Source organism: Strigops habroptila, chromosome Z (genome assembly GCF_004027225.2).
Source record: "Strigops habroptila isolate Jane chromosome Z, bStrHab1.2.pri, whole genome shotgun sequence".
NCBI lineage: Eukaryota > Metazoa > Chordata > Aves > Psittaciformes > Psittacidae > Strigops > Strigops habroptila.
Window position 1 is genome coordinate 91,340,727 of NC_044302.2, and position 24,691 is coordinate 91,365,417.

Consider the following 24,691-nt stretch of genomic DNA (forward strand, 5'->3'; position numbering starts at 1 on the left):
ATCCCCTAAGCGATTTTCAGGAGACTGCTCCCTGGCAGTGGATGCACCCTCTTTCACAGTGGCATCTGGCTGGTTTGTAACATGATGCAAATGTGACTGCTTCTGTGGCACATCCTGCTGCTTGGGAGCCAAAAGACCATCAAAATTGGCTTTCAGACTGAAGGAACTGACTGAGTTTGTCAGCCTGCCAAAGATAGAAGACACAGAAGCGCTATTTGCGTTCACCTCTGCCTCGCTTCTAGTCTCACTTGTCCGTGTCTCCAGAATAACGCTGCTGGTCTTGGCTGCTGTCTGTTCAGATGGTTTCTCACTTCTGTTTGCCTCATCGACTTTCACAGCATGGCTGTCCTCTTTGGTGTGTTCCTCTTTTATGACTTCTTGTTTTGGCACTTCCTTCTCAGAGAAGATCTTTAAAGGATTCAACATGCCTAGAACAGAATTCACAACCGAATGTTGGTTCTGCTGGCTGCTGGTGGTTGTTTCTTGTGATTGCGGGAGATCATGAGGTGTGGAAGCCTTACTGTCCATCTCAGTGGTTTCTGGCTTGTTGGAGTTTATGTTCTGGGGTTTTTCATCACCACTCACCTGGGACGGTAGCAAAGAGTGAATGAAGAACTTGGTGTCAGCTTTATTATCTGTCATCACTCCAGCAGATGAACTCTCACTTTTGGACCCACTCAGAAAAACATTTGAGATTCCACTTTCTGATGAGTTTCTGGTTTCTGTCTTCTCTGGAGTGGAAGAAACAAGCTTTTCAACAGAGGCTGTGAGCTGTTTTGTGCTTGATCCCACCTTTTCAGTGAAAGAGCTGAATAGGGAATTCACTGCATTTTTCACACCTGACAAGTCTGACAGAGATTCAGATTTGACTTTGGTACTCTCCTCTGCAGCAGGATGGTTGGTCTGTTCAGACTTCCTATCCTCTACTGAATTATCAGCATTATCCTGCTTCATTGACATGTTGTCAACATTTTTTCTGGTCTCTGTCAACGTACCGAATTTGTTGATTTCTTCCTCCTTTTCAGCCAAGTATTCTGAAACTGATTCTACCAGACACTGAAGTTCATCCATCGTGTCTATGTACTCCTCATGAGGCTCTTCAACAGGAGACAGTGTTAAGTCTTGCATAGGCTGACCATGCTTGCTCCCTTTAGTCTTGTGTTTTTTATCACAGCTAGCTTTCAACTGGGATCCCAAATTTGCAGGGTAATTAACAGTGAAGTTTCTCAAATGGCTGATATCAGAATCAGACCATGTTTGTGAAAGCGAAGCCAGTTCCTCCATTTCATCATCTGAAACAGGCGAGTACTGGAACTCATCGGAAGCACTGCTGTCAAATTCTTCCAGGATATCCACAGGCACAAAAGTGTTATCTGGCATGCCTATGACATGCACGTCGTCACCGTTACTGACGTGAAGTGAGCCCTCATGGTTCACTCCCTGCTTGTTCAGCAACTTGCCACTTTTAACCATTGAGCCATTCTTGTATGGACGCAGGACGGGATAAGCAGGCAATTGCTCCTTATTTTCAGAGCTACTGGTATATTTCCCTGTTCTATCATATACTGGGAAATCATCACTAGGTTCAGAACTAGTTGCCGCACCATTGAAATAAACCGTTTTCTCCCCAGGAAACTGCAGAACTTCATTACTTTGCAGGCTTACTTGTTCACTCTCTTCGATATGGTATCTCAGCTTCTTTTTCCTTCTCCTATCTATTGTGTCATATTCCTGGGGATACCTAGGGACATCTACAGACCCTGACTCCACACACACATTTTGGCAGCACCTTGATCTTTCACAGTGGTTGAAATTTTCTCTTTTTGAGACAGTTGGCATCTTTTTTGTCTTTGTTTCCTGCCAACTTCTATTTTTATGACTCATTTCTAAGAATTCCTCTATTAGCTGTTTTCCTAGTTCTTCATAGTTACTCTCCTGTTCTTCTTCTCCATCTTCACAGTTAAATGGAATTATCCTGACTCTTTCATTTCTAGCTAGAGATTCTTGTCTAAGATGAGAAATAAAGAGGGTGGAAGGGAAAGGAAGAGAGGCAGAAAAAGGAAGAAAAGAGAAAAAAAGGAAAGGGAAAATAATAGTTTTTAAAAAAAAGATCTAGAAAGGACCAAAAAAAAAAAAAAGTAATGAGAAACCATGCATTAAATAAAGAAAAACTAAAATCAGAAACATCCAGAGATAACAAAACTGAAAACCTGCCTATCTACCACCACTACATTTCAATCAAATAGTCAAAAAAAAAGCAGCATGGGTTATGATATTCCACCAGCTAAAGCTGCACAAAATTTAGAAATCCCTGTTTGAAGGAGAACAGCTTTTTGTGATCAAGTGAGGGCACACAGCCTTGGCTGCACAAGTACTCTGCTGTTGCTTTTTTAGGCATGCTGAAAAAAGTCACTTATTACAGTAATGGGACTACTTTGAGACACAGAGCCCACGCACACCATTCCACTATGCTGTGCATGCATTTTGGTCACCCTAGGCTGCAGAATTTGTTTTATCAGTATTCATAAAGCACGCTGGCACTTGGTTTCTCCCAAGGGTGGCTACAGAACAGATACTCAGGAGCCATTGGACTCCAGGGAAGTGGGGATGGGGGACAAAATGCAAACTGCACACAGGAGCAATGTGAGGAGTTCCAGCTACTCCACACTTCAAGTGTTCAAAAAACACGTAGATGAGGCCCTTAGTGACATGGTTTAGTGGTGGACTTGGCAGGCCTGAGATAAAGGTTGGACCTGATGATCTTAAAGGTCTTTTCCAACCTGGTTGATTCTATGATTCTCTGCTGGGAGGGCTCTTCCTGTAGCTAATGCCCTCAGGGGGCTCCTACCTATACAAAATGAAGGTCCTCAGAGCTGTTACTGATCAGAAGGCAGAACAAAACATTGGCTAGGGATATTAGCCCATCATAAGCCTCAGATACTTTTCAGGATCTGTACTTCCCACATAGAACACATCTAAGCACATTCAGCAAACTATATTTGTCCATTGTGGGAGAATTAATTAAAGCAGCTAGTGTTTTGCTATCAAATGATCTGAAGCTTCATAGAAAGCCAAGTAAATGATCCTGGGGATTTTGGGATTAGTTCCCAGACACTGATCAGAAGGATTATCTCAATTGTTCAACCACGTGAAGGCTAGTAGCCAGAAAGCTTCCTCTCTAGATAAGTCTTGCAAGAAGAGCTCCTGCCAGCTACATACAAATAAACAGGTAGAAAGGGGATGTAAAAAATCCAAGTGCTCATCTGAAAGATGAACTGCAGCTTTGTCTCACATCATTCACTGCTGAGAATTAAGGAGCATGAGGGTACACATGTCCTGGCCTCATGAGAGTGGGGCAAGAGAAGGGAAAGGGCAAAAGGCATGTGGGCATTGTATGGATACTGCTAACTCAAGAGTCTTCACCTTGAGAGGTACCTGGGGAACCCCAACATAGGATACATGGGATAGGATAGCCCTGAAGGAGAAATAGCTCACTGCATTTTCAGTACTGCTGCTTTAGTACTTCATTTCCACCAGTATTAGCTAATTTTCGCTAATTGGAAAGATACTCATTACTTTAAACGAGGCCTGTTGTACACAGTTTAGAATGCTTGCTACACTTCTTGCTTGCAATTTTAGGCTGGTAATTGAAATAATTTTCTTGAAAAAACTAATGAAATTTAAAAGACTCCCAGGGCCACTATAGTTACTGGATCGAGCCCTTCCAAATCTCTGCTGCAAGCAATGGGAGCTACATGAATGCCTGAAGAGCCATTAACTGTAAATGCTGAATCAACAATTGACTAATTTAGGCATAAAGGAAATTACTTTTCTTCCTAATTGAGCACCTCCCCCCCCGTGTTTCCCCTGCTATTTACTAGAAATAGAGTGATGACAAGAAGTCCAACACCAGAGAGGAGAAAAAGATGACAACATCAGCCTGGCATTAAACTACCACAGATCTGAAACAGAGCCAAGGCAAACAGCGAGCTGAGTATCAGCTGAAACGTATCACAAGACCACTTCACAGCAGCAACAGCAAAGAGACAGGCACACAGGCTGCAAAGAGGTTAACCCACCTATCAGACCGATCTAGAGAGAGCCTGCTTTCTATCGAGCACTGGCGGCTTGTCATTTGACTAGACTCAGATGTGGACTCTAGGTCAGTTCGGCCACTCACAGTGGAATCTATGCTATCATATCGCCTTGGAAGTAAATAGAGCAAGAGCAGGGAGACATGGAGGACACATGGTTACACAAAATGAACATTGCAAAGAAAAGTTAGTGCTTAAAAACAAAAAATCCAAGGGGAAGATGTCTGCTTTTCTGAAGCCAAAGTGGCCGTTGCCAGCAAAACACACTCCAGGGATAAATAAGAATAATGGTTGTTATCCTTAGGAGAGGAGGGAAAAAAACATATGCATTTCTATCAAAAGAACACAATCATATGTAACAGCTAACAAGGATCAGAACTTTTCCAGCCAAACTCAAATGTTTTAACAGAAAAACCCCCATGTTTCGTACACGCAGTTTCAATTGAAGCATTTTGGCCTAAGTCGACTTTTTGTCCAATTCAAGACAGGTTCTAGCAGAACCTTGTCTGTTTCCTCTAGGTCTGCCCAGGACAGCCTCCTACAAGCTGTCATTTCCTCAGCAGTTACTAACTGCAGCCTGCCAGGAACACTGATTTCATCAGGTCCTGCCTGGTCCACAGCACTTAAGAGCTGCTAGGAGCGAAAGGCAAACACAATTTGGTTGTGCAATACTTAGTGTTTTGAAAATATTTAAGATCCTCCCACATGCTTCTTTTCAGCCAGCTCTCGTTAGAAATACATTTCTGATAAGAAAGAGAATCCCACGTAGCTTCTCTGGAAGGCTTATTTGCATTTTCTAAGTTTTAAGATTAAATATGTGGCAGAAAATCTTGCTGGGCATGTGGAAAATGCATATGGGAACAGGAATGCTCAGAGAATCACCATCTAGGACTTGCCTTCCTGGAGTGAAAGTAATTTTAGACCAGAGCAGACTACAAAGCTCATAGTTTTTAAGTAAACTTTATCAGTCCAGATCCTTTCATATCAATACTTTCAGGAAATCAGGGAAAAAAACAAAAAGAAACAACAAACCCAAACATATTCCATCTTAGTATTGTTTAACAATTCAAACCATAAGTGCTTCTTTGGAAGGTCCTACAAACACATTTATCCATTAGATAGAGTTAAAAGTTCACACACCCTCTACCTCCAAGCAAGGTGAGCCATGAAAGATCACTTGTATTGTCAACACCACCCCAAGAAGTCACATAAAACTGCCAAAACACCCAACCACCACTGGCTTCCCCAGGCTGGGGACCCAATACTGCTGTTCTGCTTGGTTATTCCATGAAGAAAAAGCTTCAGCTCAATTTCCTAGGCTATCAGCAAGATCTCCAGCAATTTTACCACTGCACACCAGCAGAACAGAATAGCATGGGAAAGGGAATAACGTGCCTATATAAGATATTTAATGGACTAGGAAACGAGCACTAAGAATGACATGTCACACTGCAGCAAATGCATTTTGTTGGCACATTTGCCTCTGCTACTTGAAATCTCAATAACAGTAACAACATTAAGCGTTACAATTGAACTTCAGCTTTTACCATTAAAGACCATGAGGCAAAAAGAATAAAACTTAGCCTCAGTCATACACCGTGAGGACAAGTGAACGCAGGTTCAAGCTTCAGGAAACTACATCATTCTTACAAAGAGGAATACAGAAGAACAAAGCAGTCATGATACGTATAAACTCCTGCACCTCTAAACTGTGACAGTGTTTAAGCAACTGCCCCTTTCTTCCACACCAAAGGCAGAAGCAGCAGCATGGCCTCTTCTACGCACTCATTACTACCAAGCCAACCAGGACTGTTTAAGGTCTTACACTTTCCCCTTATACTTAACTAATTGTTTATTTGGAACAACAGTTTTGTAGAGTTTCTACAGTTCCCAGAACAATCAGCTCTAGTTCACAGCCACTGATCTTGGTAAATTAGTGGTGTAATGCTTAATACTTAAAGAAGATATGAGCAGTTGTAAAACTACCAATATATGGTCAAAAAGCTAATTTAAAGCAAGTAAACTGTTTTTCAAACAGCTCAAAGGAAACCAAAAGAGAAAAAAACACTATTCAATAGTGCTAGATGATAACAGGAAATAATAAAATAATAAAATAATTAGTTACAGACTTTCTTCTTGAATATGCTGCTTTGGCAGAGCTAATTAATAGAAGAACAGAAGCCAATCCAGAACAGAAGATAAATCTGCCCCAAGAAAGAAACTCCTAATAGGATAACTCTGCTAGACTGTGTTTCACTGGCTTGGGAGGCATCATGCAGCAGTACCAGAACAACCAATTACCCAGTGCTCCAGCTTTCCAAACGTGAGGTGAAGGTATGACCAAGACTAAATGAGCTCAGAGTTCAGCATATCTTTAAAACGGAAATCACTAAACTGCCAGATCTGGAGCAACACATAGCATGATGGGTTTTTCCTAGTTCACAGCGGAGTCCCAATGCTAACAAAACACGCAACACCTTCCTCTCAGAGCCCTCGAGCTGCCCTCCTCTGCTAGCATTGCACCTTCAGGCTCTGCTGTGGCAAAAATCAATGGGAAAAGAAGAGCTACCAAGAAGACGGCACCTACCTGATGGCCACGTGCTCCTGATAATCCAGATCATAGTTCTGTAAGGAGTCAGTACAGGTTTCCCTCAAGACCCCTTGCTGCTGCAGGCGTGATGGCACAGTGAACTGGTGCACGGAGGCATTGGGCTGCACAGTCGTGTGGTACGGAGGAGGAATGCTGCTACTTGTCTCGCTGCGGTAGTCACTATCTCGATCATCCACAGCGCTGTCAGCATCTTCAAAGGCTAAGAAACAAAAGTAGTTAAGGGCATGGCTCCCTCAAGTTGCCTTGCTTGGAACCAGTTAGTTTTTAGTGGGCTTTTTTCAGTTTAAAGAATGACAAAACCCACTATTTCTGCTATGGATGTGTCTCCATCTGGTAGCTGGTTATAACCTCCAGTTCTCTCAAGTATGTGCCAAAGAATTCCAGTGACTGCCTCCATACCCTTCCTTCCCACTTCCTACCATAGGAGTTTATCTCTCTTTAGTCATTCCTAATAAGCCGATTAAAACATTTTTATTTAAAACAAACACCCCAATACTCAAAATTTTAGGTTCTCTGCTGCTGCCAAAATGAACATTTAGATGCTGGGAGAGGAAAAAAATCAACCCACAATATTCCTTTATGGAAAGGAGCATTTTCCTAGAACTTTTCAACCTTTAAGCTGTAATAGTATTTCTTCTTAACATCCTTATCCAGTACTTTAGGCTTCTGGATTTATTTATTTTTGTTTAGTGCCTCCTTTTTTTTAAGTTTTTTGGGTTTTTTTTTAACTATTAGTTTAAGTTAAGAGAAACTAATGAAAAGCACTCAGTAGGAAAATCAGAAATGGGAAAATAGCTCTGCTTGTAACCGATTACGCTACTTCTTATACAGGAAAATTGCTGCATTTAACACACACAGAGGTACATTAGCTTAAGTTTAGTAGTCAAAGACTAATGACAACCTTCACAAAGGAAAAAAGCTCCTTTCCAGTGAGTTCCTCTCCCTGCAGAAACACTTCTGCTTGCTAACCCTTCAGAAAAAGAAAATGCAGAGTTACAGTGAGGAAAAGTATCAAAAATGCAATACTGGTGTTTGGCTGTGTTTGGCTGTGCAGGATGCAAGGTTATCTTCGCAAGCTTCAAGTGAAATACGCACACCGTAAGGCAGCAGAGTGCACCATTAACATGCTTGAAACAAAGGAAAATAAGGATCAGCCATTATTCACTCTCTCTGCCACCAAATGCCTGTGTAATAAGGACAATCAAATTAAAGCCCCCTCTGGCAAGTTATTCAATGGTGTGTGTCCGACACAGCAATTCAACACAGGCTGCACAATAAAGTGAAAGTGCTGTTTTCATGCCAGATCCTTAAAGAAACCTGAATTTAACTGCAGAAATTCCAAGCAGATGGAATGCAGTGCTAGGAAACACCTCTCTCTCCCACTGGCACTTCCCAAATCTCCAATTCAATTTTGATTTTTTTAATCCAAGGTAAAATTTGTTCTTAGCAATCTCTTCAGTTCCTTCCCAACTAAGATTCTATCAGTGCCCTGAAGCGAATGGAAGAGTAGAAAACAACTCCAGCTGAGAACATGTCTGTGAAACACAAACCACTTGAAAAAGCCTGGCTCTACCCCCTTGAGCACAATCAATTCAATTTGATTGTCCATACTGAAAATGGAGTTAAGCCTCCTGCTTTTTAGTAGTTTAAATGCTGCAGAGTTCTTGTCAGTCTCTAGTCAATTGAATATAAATGAATAGCAATCATATACTGCTTTATTCAGCTGTATTAAAAGCACAGTGTCCATCAATTTAAATACAGTTCAGCACATACAAGAAACACTCAAGATGTGCTACACAAAAATGATTTGATGTGCCAAAGGACCACCAAATTTCCAGCCTGTGGACCCAGGACCGATCTATTTGTAGATCACAAGGCACAAGCCATCCTCAGAAGGACAATGAGCTATTACTCACCTGAGCAATGTCATTGCTGAACACTTGAGTCATTACTGTCCAAGCCACAATAACTGCTTTTATTTGGGCAGAAATACTGTTTCAAAGAGCCTTCTAATGCCTCACTTTGGTGCTCGTCTGATTTCTTCTTCCCATTAGATGTAACTCTCATTTAAGGTAAAGCCTAAATAACTCTGGTATGATTTAAAGTTCTTCAGCTGTGGCTGCGTAGTCATTATAAGAACTTGTAGGGGCTTAAAGCAGCCCAACTGAGTTACAGGTTCCAGACCTGGCAGAAGGCACCAGACCAACAGATTTAGGGAGAAACAATTTATCTCACCACAACACTGCAATAACAAATACAAATCAGTAGTACAATTATCTGGGTCAGAAAACCAGTGAATGCAGTAACTCACTAACACTGGGCTAAACTCAATATCAGGGTGTGCAAAGACTTACACAATTATGGTTATGAGGAAAGAGGAAACAGCTCCTCTGGGTCAGCAACTATGCCCAGCTAACGGGCTCAAGAGACTTCCAAATTCCCTGATCAGACTGTTGCAGAAGCACTATCTGGATTTGTTAGCCTCTGCACTATCATATGAAGATTTCCCACATGAAGCACAGAATCTCTAAGCAACACCTAAAAATAGAATCATAGAATCACAGAATGGTTAGGGTTGGAAAGAACCTTATGATAGCAGATAAGCTGAAATGCTAATCAAACATTTACAGCATATATGTTTATAAAAGGTGGCATTCTTTATAAAGAATTTCTCCAGTTCTTATTGGTGTTTAGCATGAGGAAGCGTCTTAGCGGTCTTAACATGAAACGCCCCCCTCATGACATGTTTAAAGGATGCAAGGCTCCAGCTACCACAAATGTCGATGAGGCAGGAACACTCTGTTTCTCTGATGTATGCACCTACAGCATCCATAGATATTAATACCAAGCAGAAATTCTCAACTGACTCATAAATAAAACCCAACTCCAGAAACTCTTATTCATACTGAATTGCACCTACTTTATGAGCAATCTCACTTCAACAGAAGCATTCATAAATGGAGACATAGCTCAGCCTGATTAAAAGCACCAAAACCTGGCCCATATGTGGCTTACAGCACACATTACCTTTGCAAGAAAGTACACTGTGAAATTCCTGCACACGGCGACAATCCCATTCATTAACATACTTGACACTTAAATTTTATTTAAGCAAGAGACTGACAAGAACTTGCAGAAGCAGCTTTGGGGATGCAGCATCCCTTCAAAAGGAGGGGTCAGGCATTATTACAGCCCATATGACAGCAAAATACTCCTCACAACACACATTGTGGTGTGATAAATTCAAGCACTATCTATCTTCTTCAAACAGATAATACACCAAGTCTTCCATAAGGAAAATTGCAGCTTAGCCTCAGCCTCTGAATATCAGTTAATTAATAACAACATACATAACAATAAACATAAAAAGTCAATAATTTTTTTATCCCAGTCTGAGAAATTTCACATATACCAAATTGCTCTCAAGGGATGAAAACAGTTTCTTTGTCACTGGACCCACTGTGTAGAGAGTGGGGGGTAAGGCCGAAGGAGCAGGGCAGAAGCATGCTGTTTGTATTTAATAATTGAATATTCATGCATATAGACATCCTAAGAAGAAAACCCATTGGACAGTCACATCACACAGTAGGATTTTACAAAGAGCAGGGAAAACCAAGAAAGGAGAAAGCTATTCTGAAGCAAAACTACCTCCTGGAAACCCTGTTATTCCTCCCCAGTCCTGCCTCCAGAATTGATTGGACCACTGCTGCAGGGCAGAACACATACAGCTTTTAATACACTAACCTCAAAACCACTTTGCACGGTCCTGTCACACCAGCTCTACTAGTCACACTTAACCTCTGGCAACTTTCTTTACATCAAGCTTCAGGACAGGAAGGAAAGCTAACTGCAAGATTATTACAGATGGCTGGATGAATGCACTTTCAGAAGTGGTTTTGTTGTTTTAAGGTCCCAATGCACAGCAGGAGCTCTTCTCAAGGCTGCATTCAGCTAAAATTGCCTCCTGCTTTTCTAGCTGTGATGTGTCATCAGCCATGGGAGCTGGTGTCCAGTCCCCAAGCTTTATCCTCCACAAAAGCAAGCAAAATCTTGGACAAAAGCACTAAGTGCAGCACACTCACGCATTCAGGAAGAAGGAGGTTCATGCAAGGTTCTGTATCCCAAAATCTGCACTACTTCTCTAAAATAAGCCACTGAGCTTTTCACAGTTCTTGTCTATTTGGGTAATAGTAGAAGAGAAGAAAGTGTACTAACTGAAGCTATGATTTCCAGTTCAAGCCCATAAGAGATCTCTGGCAGCTCCACACTAGGGCCTTTGCAACACACCTTCCCCACCCCTCATACATTTAAATTGCTTTTCACAATAGCTGCCAATGATTTTTTCCTTAAGTCTCAGACCCAAAAACTCCATTGTCTACCCAACTATTGGTCACTTCTGACAATCACGTGCACTTTCTGAACTCTTATAATCAAAATGCGTTAGGTTAAAAATCTTCTCTATCATCTCTCCATCATAAAAATCCATAGAAATTATTTAAATGCACCTTTACTTTTCATTAGTCCATCCTATTGCCCTCATCAGTTAAAAATACATTAGAAATTTGCATAATTTTTAGACAGCAATTTAGCAATAACCAGTCTTCAGTTTAAGAGCTTTCATAACCTTTTTTTCTCCACTTGAAAATACTTTCTGCTGCTGAAAGTCAACAGCTGGACTGATGTCCTGAAGTGCAAAGACTGTCTTGAACATACACCCTACTTCTTTAAGTCTTTCCCCCTTTCCCTTTCCTTAAATGAAACCAGAAGGTTTTCATTCATCAGAAGGACAATTAAAGGAAAGCTGTCCCTTTTCTAAAGCACCCTCTGCCCAACTAAGTAAAGTTCGGCATGCCTCTTGCAAGAAGCTCTCACCAGTAAAGTCCTCCAGCTACCAACATGCTGTTTCTGCTGCTTCCTTTTCAGTTGCTGTTTTAAGTTTACAAGTATATTTTTTTTTACATCATCAAGCTAATGGAGTTCACTTGGAAAAATCATCAACATAGGCAGAGGCCTGCGTATCAGGATGCTAACATGATTTCAAAGAGGACAGCACAAGAAGGATGAAGTAGAGGCGGGGAGGGAGCTCCATGAATACAAGTACCATTTAAAACAAAAACACCACACACCAACACTCCAGATAAACAGGAGAAATATCTCCTGCACAACCCTCCTAAATCTCTGACTGACCAATGCATAAGCACCCCAATTCCCCCTCAAACACAAAAAATTAGGGAATAAAAGCAAGGTATTTAGCACACTGACCTATGTTTTACTACTATACAAAACTTTAGTTAGTTCTCAGTTATCTTATCACACCCAAACAATTGAGACATGCAACTGCGACAGCATGAGAAGCTGGGTCAACACTGACAATGCCCAAAGAACATGTGGTTTGATCAAAGACAGGAGAACAAGGAGGACAAAACATGTTGTGGGAGGAGAAACTGGGAAGTCACTGGTGGAAGACTTCAAAAATGCAGAACTGAAGTTACTTGGCTGCAGTAAGAGTGTCCTTTCCAAATTCTATTACGTCAAAAATGGAAAAGCACCTGGCAGAACCTCCTACCTGCTGGCAGCAGTCACGGTGCTGCAGTGATCATTCTTTGCATGCTCCCCATGTCAAACCCCGTTCCAAACCCTCACTTTTGGTTTTGACACAGGGAACAGATACCTTTGGTTTTAAGATTGATGGATCGATCTTTGCAGATCCTATAGGCAGTAGAACTCATGCACTGTATCTTGAGCAGAAGTCTTGCCTGTTGGAACCTGTAGGACTTCCAACAAAGTGAAGATGCTTCATGCATGTTTTTCTGGAAAAATTAACAAAAACCTCGCAGCCTCTGTAAAAGTTATCACACCAGTCTTCAGGTGCAGGCATTAGCTCTGCAGATCACAGGCTGCTGTGGTATCTGAGTTTTATCTTTCCAAGGCTGGTAAGCACTGGCTAAAGCAAACCCCTGCCACTTTTGCCACGATACTGTCTCGCTGAGCTAGAATATGCTACAATACCTACAAACCTTCTGTTACACTGGTGTGCAGCAGCCAATTCTGCTTTCAGATTTATCTGTAGTATTTGGAATTCCTGAAATCACTTCCTGCATATCTTTGCATCTTGGTAAAACAATTATTACAGACTCCCTTGTGGTTTTCAGTTACTCCAAATATTGATTTGATCTTACGTGGGTGTGAAGACCAACATAAAAGACGTATACAAATATAAAAATAAAACCACCTTTGTAGGAAAGGAAAAACAGTTCAATCCTGCCATCTTATTCTCAAATTCCAGCAGAAGGCACAAGCAACTCATTTAAAACATGACCAAAACAAGGCTGAACAGTGAAAAAATGAACAACCATCCATACACAAATATGAAGATTCAGTGAAAGAAAATACAATGGAATAAATTTTCTATATGCATGAATATTTCCACTTTCCTTATACTGGAGCATGCTGCATCATTATAGGATCAGAAAACTTGCAAGAAATCAAACTGTTACGTACTCAGCTGCTCTCCCCATCCGAAATAACTCCAGTTGCCTGCATGTAACACAAATGGCAGCAAAGAATAGGAATGGGGGAAACAAGCTTAGAAAAAACAAACCACAAGCATACTTTTCATGTATTTAAAATGCCTTACAGGTTGCGAGTTTGAAAACATATGATGATTTTTGCTTTATAAATACAACATTAAATTTATTTGGAGGCTTACTCTTAACTGTCCCATTCATTTATAAGACATTCCGAATATTAAGATCTCTATAAACTCTAGGAATTATTAAGCAATCATGCATTTACTCACACGAATAGACAAAATACTTATCAACACACTAAGCAAGAGCAGTTAAACACTGTTATTTTCTAGCTCAGTTCAAAGCAGTATCCAATTCTAGGCTAAACTGTGCAAGTCATATCCAAAGTTGCTCCATGTTTCCACTTCTGCCCTCTTTCCAGAAAAAAGTTAACCCAAAAGCACCACACCAGAAATAACAGCGTGAAAAACTATCTGTGTGCATGTGAACTACCATTAAGTGAAGAAAACTTAAGAGCTCTCACAGAATCCTAAGGATGCAAGCAGTCACGAGTTAGTTCTACAACAGTAAGCAAATCTCTCCATGTTAAAATTAAAGGTGACAACAAATTTATGAGAAAGCTAAGCTGCAAGCTGGTAAGACACCCAAGTTATTACTTATCAATAAGTTGTTGTCAACCAAAGGTCATAGCCAGTATGATGGAGGCAACAAACTACTGTATACAACCCTCAAAGCACTTTGGAGGCATACACACAACTTGCAACTCCAAGAAAAGCTTCAAAATCAGCATTTCTAGAAAATGGTCTGTAAAAACACTTTAAAAAGTGAAGTTTATGTACAGGAGTGTTGATGTGTAAACACAGCAGGCAATTAACAAATCTTTCATGCTGGTAGAGAACATGGGAGAGCTTTCTGTCCTGGCTACCAGCATCATCTCTAGCTACTGCAAGGAGGGAAATAGCTCAGAAGATTCAACAAATCCCTTTCCCTGCCTTTATTAACAAAGTCACAAAGTTAGAACGGACTAGTTCTTGCTTTTAGCTAAAACTGCCAAAAAGAGTTCTGAAAAAAAACAGTGAGGGTGGTGAAGCACTGGAATGGGTTGCCCAGGGAGGTTGTGGATGCTCCATCCCTGGCGGTGTTCAAGGCCAGGTTGGACAGAGCCTTGAGCCACATGTTTTAGGGCAAGGTGTCCCTGCCCATGGCAGGGGGGTTGGAACTAGATGATCTTAAGGTCCTTTCCAACCCTTACGATTCTATGATTCTATGATTCTATATTTCTCTTTAAAAATAACCACCATAGTAGTACTTAAATAAGCAGTAACTGGTCCTGGTGAGTAACTTGGCTTCCCAAGGGTTTAGTCCCTATGTACATGTAGTGCAGAAGGGTTCTCTTGCTGTTTCAACTCTGTGGGGGAAGAAAAGGTGGGCAGAAAATGTAAAATAGGCACAGATGTGGAAAAAAAATCATTAAAAAATCCAGATCAGGGTTTAACCTGCTCTCCCTATGTGGGAAATAATGGTGCATCAGAGCTACAACCAGATTGCTCCTTTCTTCTCAGACATAAAAGGTTTACAAAGCAATGCAGTTCCCCAGATACAGCTCAGTACTTCAGGGTCCCTGTACTCCAGGCTCTCATCTCAGGCTTGGCTTTTACAACAAAAATCCATGAATTGCCTACTGATCAGCTTTGACAGAGGCGTGAGTGTTTTTCAGGGGAAGAGGAGATGAGAAAGAGGAACATGCAACCAACCTGCCAAAGGAAACAAAGCAAAACACATGTGGCGAAGAGAGATGAGAAGAGGAGACAATCAGGAGAAAGGGAGAAAGGGTATGGAAACAAAAGGCAGGAAGAACAGGAGCATCACAGAGGGACATGGGGAAATGGCTGAGGAAAAAGAGCAAGTAGTTGACAGAACTCTGCAATGAGCTTTAATTTGCTCTAATAAATAGTGCATGTTAAAGAGAAGACAATCTCCTATTACTGTGTAAGTCAAACAGCAGCTTATGTGTATCTCATTCCGGAAAATCTCAAGCAAGTAACATATGGGATAGCAACCTCAGCACGCCCTTCCACCAAAAGGTTCCTATCTAAGGTAAACAGCAAGAGGCAAAGGAAGCCACCATTCAGGCATTTGCAGCCCTGATTACTATTAATGACCCAGAATAACTCTGGAGTGGCACAACGTTATTGCACTCAGACTACCTGCTAGTTAAACCCATGCCATTATTCACAAATGAACGCACATGTAGCATCCCAAAGTGACTGAGGAAGAAATATCAGAAGATACTGTAAATTTCCAAATCAGAATGCAGACCAGAAAAACTACACAGGAAACGGAGCTTACCTGTCCTACACCTTTTCCCAAAGACAGAACTCCCAAACGGACAGCCTCTGCACAAACCACTCCAATCCGCACAGAGGGAATGAGTGGCTCTTTAAGGGAAAACAGGGAGCCTGACCCCTGAAACCACCCCAAACTCTCCTTGCCCTTGTTTCCTTCACAGCAAATGGTCCGATGGTTGGCACAACACTACCCACAGTTTCAAGCTGCAACAAGGAGAAAGCCACCAAGAGCTAAATAAAGCTTCACAGATAAAAGGTCTTTCATTTGGAAGAAACATTACCACCTCCAATAGACAAGAGCCCTGAAAGTGACAGTCATATCCCTGAGCCAGCTACTTACCTGTCTACCTTACAGCTACAAGTTCCTTATGAACAGCAGGAAAACCCCACAAACTTTCAAAAGCAGATTAGAGACTGTTATTTCCATGCCTAAGACAAATGACAGTCTATGGCTGGAGAGAACAGCTGCCTTTAGACACCAGCTCCTTATCCTGCAAGTTTCCTTACATTGACAAGTTGGGTCTTGGCTTCAACTAGAGACTAACTGAGAAGGTAATGCTGCAGGAGCAAACAGAAAGACATGCAGTAATACGAAGGGATTTTCAGCCAGAATCTCAAAACTCTGCTTTTGTTTGTTTTTACTAACACCCACTTCACTTCAGCATCTAACATTTTGGATAAAAGATGGATTTATTAAAAAGTCAACACATATGCTGCTTCATTTAAGATTCGGGAGCTAACAGCATATATCTCGGTCCTTCAGCATCATCGCAGAAGACCTGGGCTGACAGTCTTGATATTTTGAAGGTTAATGAAAACAGAACTTCTTTTTAGCCTTTTCAAGTTGTTTTTCTGCTCCATAAAAATAATACTGATGACCTCAATTTGTTAAGAAAACATGCCTTCTGGATCACCTTTAGGAACAAATTTAAGCCTGTAAGAACTTGAAAACACCAAGAAGTCCAGACAGATAGAACATGGAAAGTTGGAATTCTAAAAACACAAAACCACAACATACACTAACACTGGAATAGATGAAACAGACAAGTCAGACTATTTACTCTGTGTGCTCTTAAATACCCAACAGCGTGTGTCTTGGTTATCACATTATTTTGTATTCATAAGTTTCAGTACTCAAAAAATGAGGTTTCATATAAACCTCCAATTAAGGACTAAGCGATGCCAGCAGCCTGGTGCCTTGGAAGCTACAACATTCTTGTCATTAACACATTTTATAAAGCACATCTAAGTTCCCACAGTTAGCTGAACATAACATATGCTCGTTCTGTGCCTCAATTATGCAACTATTCAAGGAGGAACTCCTCCTCCCCACTTCACACTGTCAAGCCTTGATCAGCAGGGACACTGTAGAAAAGCAGAATATTCCAAGTTTTTAATGCAGTCAAATTAGATTGCCTGCATGCCATTTTGTTCTGTTTACAAGTCTCTGAGAGCGGCTGGATCTCCTACCCCCGTCAGAACATTATCATTTACTGTTGTCCACTGTGTAAGTAAATTATTTAATCCTCGTTATATCCCATGCTGAGCAAAGACACAGGCATCTAAACAAGTTTATAAAAGTAAACTGAGATCAGGAAATTAGACTATATTTGGTGCTGATAAAGTACTGTTTATAGAATACAAACAGAGCTGGGAAGGTTCTGGTCAGTTCTTTCTTCTAGATTTAATAAATCTCCTTTTCTCTTGGCTAAGGCCTTCAACACAGTGCTCACAGATCCCAGGCTCCATAAAAATGTACATTCTTCCAGTATACTGGAAGTATACTTCCCAAAATTAAACATGTGGTATTTTAGCAGAATAAGCTTCTAAAATACAAAACAAACATAGAATAGCTTTTTAGAATGAAGCCAAGATTTTAGTAAGCAGAATGACCAAGAGGGTTTCATAACAAGAAACACCATTTCCAGTTCAGTTTTGGAGCACCATAGAAGAGGGCTAAGACTTCTCCAGTAGATAAGAAAGCACAAGAGGGAAATGAGCTAAAAGGAGCTGACAGAGGTAAGAACAGGCACTAGAGTACACCACCAGAGTACTCTCCTCGCTCACTACTCCCTCTTTTCACCACATTTTATTCTAGTTTAGTATTCATCTTATGCTGAAATTTTGGAGTATTTTATTTCACTAAATGAAGTGACCCTTCTGGCTACCTTTACTATGGCTGAACAAAATCAGACCGAGAGCTGAGAATTTAAGTAGGGCTTGGATCACCATCAAACCATCAAGAGTATCCACTAAGTTATCACAAGCTTGTGCAAGTCATTAATTAAAAAGAATCAGGCAAAGTGCCACTTAATTTTATCTACAATGGGAAAATGGGAACGTTCCTATCACTGCATTAACACCCAACATAGCTGTCTCATCTTACTAACTTCTGGGCTACCAACTCATGCAGACTATTTGGCTAACAGATGTAAACATGAGAACCAGCTAAAGTTTTATATACTCCTAATGAGACACAATTTTGCACTACAGTGGATCACCTAACATTGCATATAAGCACAACAGCAAAGAGGAATATAACATTCTACAGCAGCTGAGATAAAAGTTTTGGTGCCTTTATGTCTTCTGCATAAAGTTGAGCAATAATTTTTCTACCAGTTTAAAATCTTTAACTTTTTTAAAGGTTATAATCCATTGTGGTAACAAAATTGAAATTAATTTTCTGTTATTGCTATGACATTAAAGGATGAATAATAAAGGTTCAGGGTCCTTAAAAAAAAATCTTCACCTGGAAAAGAAAATAAGCATTCACAAAGAGCACTAAACAAATTATGAAAGCTAGAGCGATTAACCTAGCCATTTAGTTTTTTTGATCAGCGCTTATAGAGACACAGGTCATTATTACCAGTGTTCAGCATTTCAGTAAGAGCTTTAGGTCTGGGGCTTATTTAAAAGCCAACGCTTTATTTCCTTGTCAACACCTTTCAGAATACAGCACGTATTCCTGGAAAACAATTAACAAAGGACATTTAGAGGATCAGCAGCAAAACCACAGATTGCTTTCTGTAGAGTTTGTAGAGTTCAGCAGTAAGTCAAACCTTGTTACTGTTTAATCTTATAATACTTTTACTTTTAACTTCCATTTGCTGAGTACTTTTCCTCATACGTATCCAGTCCTGCGGTAGCAGCTTTATCCTAAAAATGAGGGCAGACATTTTAAAGGAAGATCCTGACTCTGTCTTCCTTCAAGCAGACCTATCGTGCCTTCAGCCAGCCCAGGCAGCCAGTGCTGCAAAGCCACTGAAAATAAGTCTCTCAGATGGAATTTATCCTAAACAAAGAAGAACAGGAGCTGCCAGTTACCCAGAGGAAGAGAGACCAACGAACTTGCTTTCCCAGCCCATCAGCAAACTACCACAAAACAGCTTATACAATGGTTTCACTTGTACAGACAAGAGCAGTTTTTCATCAGCCCAGCGTAATTTCTTTTTTTTTTTTTTAAAAAAAGGTCATTCATGTGTCCTGTTTTGAATTACACTTACACTGAGGGGTTTTTGAGGACTGTTGTAAGGTTATTGTTTGCACTGTGGCAAGTAGTTTTACTTTTTTTTCCAATGACTGCAGCAGGATCTTTAGTGTCACCTACCTCTGAGAAGGCTAAAATAATCACTGACCTCTTCCTTACTCCTCCCAAACTTTCCTGGCCTAGAGATGCTATAGGTAGCTGCTACCTCTGTTGTTTCTAAGTGCAGAAGCAGGTTTGTGACCATCAAAAAAGAACAGCTAGAATCTAGAAGTATAGCATACATCTCAAGAACAAACAGAGCAATTATCACCGCCCAGCAATCACAGTTGACTGTGCTGCCTGCCACTGCACCATTAAAGATCATACATCTCTGTGAACAATTAAGAAGGTCAAGCTGTGGCTTGCTTAAAAGCATTTTGATGCTGCCTAGCATTGATCTAGTATAGCGGATAATTTTTGTGCATATTGTTACCAAAGAGGGAAAAGAAAATTATCTCTCAATAGGATGTCATTTCAGCACATTTGATGCCATAGGGTCAGTTGGCTCAGTCCAACACTGGTGGATGGCAGGCAACATTATTTTTGTCTAGAATAATCCACAGACATAAGCAACAGCACAAAATGGCATGCTCAAACGAGTGCATATGTAACCCTGGGTGGCTATGACTTCACTCAGGCTGCAAGGCATATCCTGACAACCAAGCTCTTTAAGCAAGAGCTTTACTCAGCTGCCTGGGACCCACAGCCTACCCAGGTCTCAGTGCTGCTGGTCTTCCCACACCCATACCATCTGTGATGAGGGAATCTGAGCAGCAGGGTTTGATAGCCCCAAACCAAGTGCACATTAATGGCAGCATAAAGATGCTAGGTGTTCACAGTGCAGCATCCTAAGCACAAAATCACTGTGATGCTTTCAGAGCTTGCTGGGGAGCTGGGGGCAGTGAAGGCAGTCATCTTTTTAACAGAGAAAGCGCCTCATCAGTGCCATGGAAAGCACCATAATCTCAGCATTAGAATCAGCCTATGCAGAGGAACATGCAAGCTTTCTGACGCATCAGTGGCATTTGATTTCCTAAAAAGAGAACTAGTGGTCATCAGGAATGAAACCTCTCAAAGCCAGCCTTTGGTACTTTTGAAATAGCAATGCATGTGAGGATATTAACTGAATTTTGCCTTACACATTTTGCAGAAAGAGAGTTCTTCAAATATTAGTGAGAAAGAAGGGTCAAAGCAACAAACTGATCTGGTATCAAATAACACCTATTCCTATACCACATATAAAATGTTTTGCCAGCTTTTAAGTAGTTAAAAGACTGCTTATGTATCTACAACAAAGCTGTGGCATCTTTCTCCTGAATGCATGTGCACACACACGTTCCAGATAGCATTTAGGGTTCCTTCTTACTCTACTGGAGGAAATGTCTTGCTCCTTTCTCTCTGATCTGCTAGCAGATCAAGCACAGGCTATCTTTGGTTCTTTTTGCCGGTATAACACTGTATCAGAAAAGTTCTTTCTTTGTTGCACGAACTCAGAAATCAGAGCCAAGCAACAAATTAACTTCTTCTGAAAGAAAAGAAACCCAACAAAACCCAGAATAAAAGTAAGAATAAAAAAAACCCGACAGCAGTAATAGACAGGAATTTTACAAAGAAAAGGGCATGCAAGACAGAACTATGGTGCGCTGTGGTCTATCAGGCTCTTACCGTGAAAAGAGCAACAGCACAGACTCAATGAAGTGCAACTAAAAATACATGCAGAGATGAGAGGGCAAAGCATTCTCAGAAAGATTACCCATCAAAGAGAACAAACGTAACTGGTTGATTCAGCAGCACTCAGATTATCGTTTCTGAGAATCATACTGAGCAAACCTGCTCTCTTCCAGATTCCAAACTGCCTGACAAAAGGTACAGGGCACTATTTACAGCAGTTGGCATTAACTAAGACTGCCAAATCTTTTCCACGAAGATGAAGAATACCTGTCTCAACCCACTTTGCACGCTGTCTCCTCCAAGTCAGAGATGCATCTTCAGTACTGACAGCGTGACTCACTTATGGATTATAATGGACTTTTATGTTCTTTTATGCCAGAAATGATCTTCAGCATACAAGGAAAATAAGTCTCTACCTACCACAATAAATGTCTTTGAACTTACTGACTCAATAAATGCCAAAGTAATCAAAATTTTTTTTTTTTTTTTTTTTTTTTTTTTTTTTAATCTGCTTAATTTAAAGTGAATTTCCGGACGATAAAATCGTGCCACAGAATCAAAGAATGGTTTGTGTTGGAAGGGACCTTAAAGCTCATCCAGTTCCAACCCCCTGCCACGGGCAGGGACACCTTCCACTAGAGCAGGTTGCTCCAAGCCCCTGTGTCCAACCTGGCCTTGAACACTGCCAGGGATGGAGCAGCCACAGCTTCTCTGGGCACCCTGTGCCAGCGCCTCAGCACCCTCACAGGGAAGAGCTTCTTCCTAATGTCTAATCTAAATCTCCCCTCTGTCAGTTTAAAGCCATTCCCCCTTGTCCTGTCACTATATGTCCTTGTAGAAAGTCCCCCTCCACATTTCTTGTAGCCCCTTTAAGCACTGGGAGCTGCTCTAAGGTCCCCCCGAGCCTTCTCTTCTCCAGGCTGAACAAGCCCAGCTCTCTCAGCCTGTCTCCATGGGAGAGGTGCTCCAGCCCCCAGAGCATCTTTGTGGCCCTCCTCTGGACTCACTCCAACAGCTCCATGTCCTTCTTATGTTGGGGACCCCAGAGCTGAACACAGCACTCCAGGTGGGGTCTCATGCGAGCAGAGCAGAGGGTCAGAATCCCCTTCTTCGACCTGCTGGTCACGCTTCTTTCGATGCGGTCCAGGATGCAGTTGGCTTTCTGGACTGCAAGCGCATATTGCCGGCTCATGTCCAGCTTTTTATCAACCAACAGCAGGAGGTTCTTCTTTCTCTCAGTCCCTGCCTTTGCCTTCTGTGACTGTGGTGGTCTGGCTGGAACTTGCCAGTGAAGAGACTGAAGCAAACAAGACACTGAGTACCTCGGCCTTCTCCATGTCCTGGATAATCAGGTATCCCATTTCCATCCAGAGAGGGCCCACATTTTCCCTAGTCTTCTTTTTATCACTGACATACTCACAGAAGCTTTTCTTGCTGCCCTTGGCATCCATGGACAGATTTAACTCTGTCAGGGCTTCAGCCTTCCTAACCTCACCCTTGGTAGCTCGGACAATTTCTCTGTGTTCCTCCCAGGATACCTGTCCTTGCTTCCACCCTCTGCAGGCTTCCTTTTGGTGCTGGAGTTTGCCCAGGAGCTCTTTGTTCACCCACACAGGCCTCCTGGAGTTTTTGCCTGACTTCCCTTTTGTTGGGACAATCGCTCCTGAGCTTGGAGTAAGTGATCCTTGAATATTAAGCAGGTTTCTCAGTGTCCTCTTCCCTGCAGGGCTTTATCCCATGGTACTTTACCACACCAATCCCTGAAGAGGCCAAAGTCTGCTCTCCTGAGTTCCAGGGTAGCAAGCTTGCTTTGTTTTTTTATTTACATTCAATTTCAGGTTGTGAGTAAAAGCACATATAAGGATGCTGCAGTTATCCAACAATGAGGTATCAGGAAATTAAGAATTACAATCACATTTAGTAGAAATGCAAACATAACTGGATTTATGGGCACTATTGTGCTTTGCTTATTGCTCGGGATCACTGAAATTGGAAGCATATGATCTTTCTGGGGCAGGAGAAATACATAAGGAAGTACAGAAGTTGGGGAGGTAAAAATGAAATGGCTAAATATGATGAAGGAAGAGACAGGAAATGCTAAAAGCAGTAGGGCTTAGAAGTGACTTCATGTACAAAAACAGAGCCACCTGCTTCATTTAAGAATAGGTAGGGAGCCCAAATCCTACATTACCTCAGAAATCATGGGTCAGACTCATCTCTGAACAAAGCAGCATCTGAGACTGTGAAAGTGGGATGAAAGCTCCATAATCTCCATAAAAAATTAGAACGCTTAGTCTGGGCTGAGATTTCCTGTGGCACAATGCCAAGGCAGCAGCCTACACAAGACCAGAGACAAAACCCCACCCTCGCAGATCACATGCTGGCTTTCAGACACGGTCTGGCTCTCTTCTATCACATCCCATTCTGCCCTTCTCCCTCTCTCCACGCGGCGGACGTAACAGAACAAATTGCATCCATGCAGGAAATGGGGAAACCACCATGAGAAAAAGGGGGTTTGGGAAAGGGAACAGATGTGTGGCAAATACAGAAGCAGAACAGGGCAGAAGTATAATCTAATTTTAACATGTAAGGGACATGTATTGCCTATTTAATGAACCTGACTCTGCCTGCTGGAGTACAGTTTTCTCCAGTAGAGTGAAGAAGGCAGAAGAGTCTTCTGAGGGCAGCAAGAGGGCTAAGCAGGCCACCAGTGGCATGTACACTGTATTAAGCATTTTGCTGCACTTTTGCTCTATAGTGCATCAGGTTTTAAGATAACTTTGTATTTTTTAGGATTAGGGAAGATATTCTCGTGGGACAAAAACTACGGACACTGATGAGGTCTTTAACTCATTCTAGATACTTAATCTGTTGTCCAGCTGATTGTGTCAGTGATCACAGTGATCACACCTCATCGCGATGGAAAACCGGATCAGTCTTATAAATATTCTCAAGAATATTCTTGTTTTATCAAAAAACATATCTATCAATTATTTGTCCATATGGTAAGTAAGAACACTCTGTACTTTAGGTTAAGGAAGGACACCCACCCTACTCCTATGCAAAAGGAGGTTGAGGTCTTGCGTCATATGCAAAAGTCAGCTCAGTTTTCAACAGAGATGCAATCAACGCATCTTCTGGGTTGAATTCTTGAATTCCAAAGGACTATGCTACATTCAGGCAATCTTCCGCACAAATTGATGCAGGCAGAGTTCATTTTTCAGAAATATTCTACATTAAATGTCTATTTTATATTCGTCCATTAAATAATTAGATATTTATAGATGTTGGATACTTGCAGGCAGTAGACAAGCAAAAGCATATGCAGTGCCACAAGTTTTATTGAATTACTAGAATATTCTTAAATACATTAACCACATACTGCTATGGAATGTTAAACATCAATTCTAATGAGTGTTTTAATCCCATGAATGATTAAATTAATTAATTCTTACACGACACTAATTGTTCAAACCAGGGGCCTTCAATTAGTTCTTGTAAAAGGTCACTTTCTAGCAAGATACAGGTTCTTAACAGGCAATAAAAAAAGGGAAGCTGCAGTTCCGCTCTTTACTATGTCTATTGGCAAGAGCTGAGCTTGTGATCCAAAGAAGAAACCAGCTACAAGAGCTTGAGGATGTAAAAGCACAATGCTGTGGGAGCAGGTGCAGATACCTTCCTGACACAGAAGCATTCCTCCTATTTCACTCGTGTATCTCAGTACCTAGAAGAGTCAATCAAACCAGCCTCTCCTGAATCAAAGCAAAGCCAAGGGCATGCACTCATTTCAGCAAATAATACATTCATTTCTTGGACGCTTCATATCAGACCATTCTGCTTCTGACAATGTGTTCTCCATACTACACTAGTACAATCTAGTAAAATATTAGTTTCTCCAACAATGCTTCATA

At 41.3% G+C, this 24,691-nt stretch overlaps 1 protein-coding gene across 6 annotated transcripts in view; it reads right to left on the reverse strand.

Annotated features, from left to right (window-relative positions):
* UNC13B (unc-13 homolog B) overlaps positions 1-24,691 on the reverse strand; it is a 212,451-nt gene that overhangs the window by 141,447 nt on the left and 46,313 nt on the right. For all 6 annotated transcript variants that reach the window (XM_030512441.2, XM_030512438.2, XM_030512440.2 and 3 more), the window contains one exon: positions 6,682-6,904. In XM_030512441.2, the coding sequence (XP_030368301.1) occupies positions 6,682-6,904 (223 nt within the window). The remainder of the gene's footprint in view (positions 1-6,681; positions 6,905-24,691) is intronic.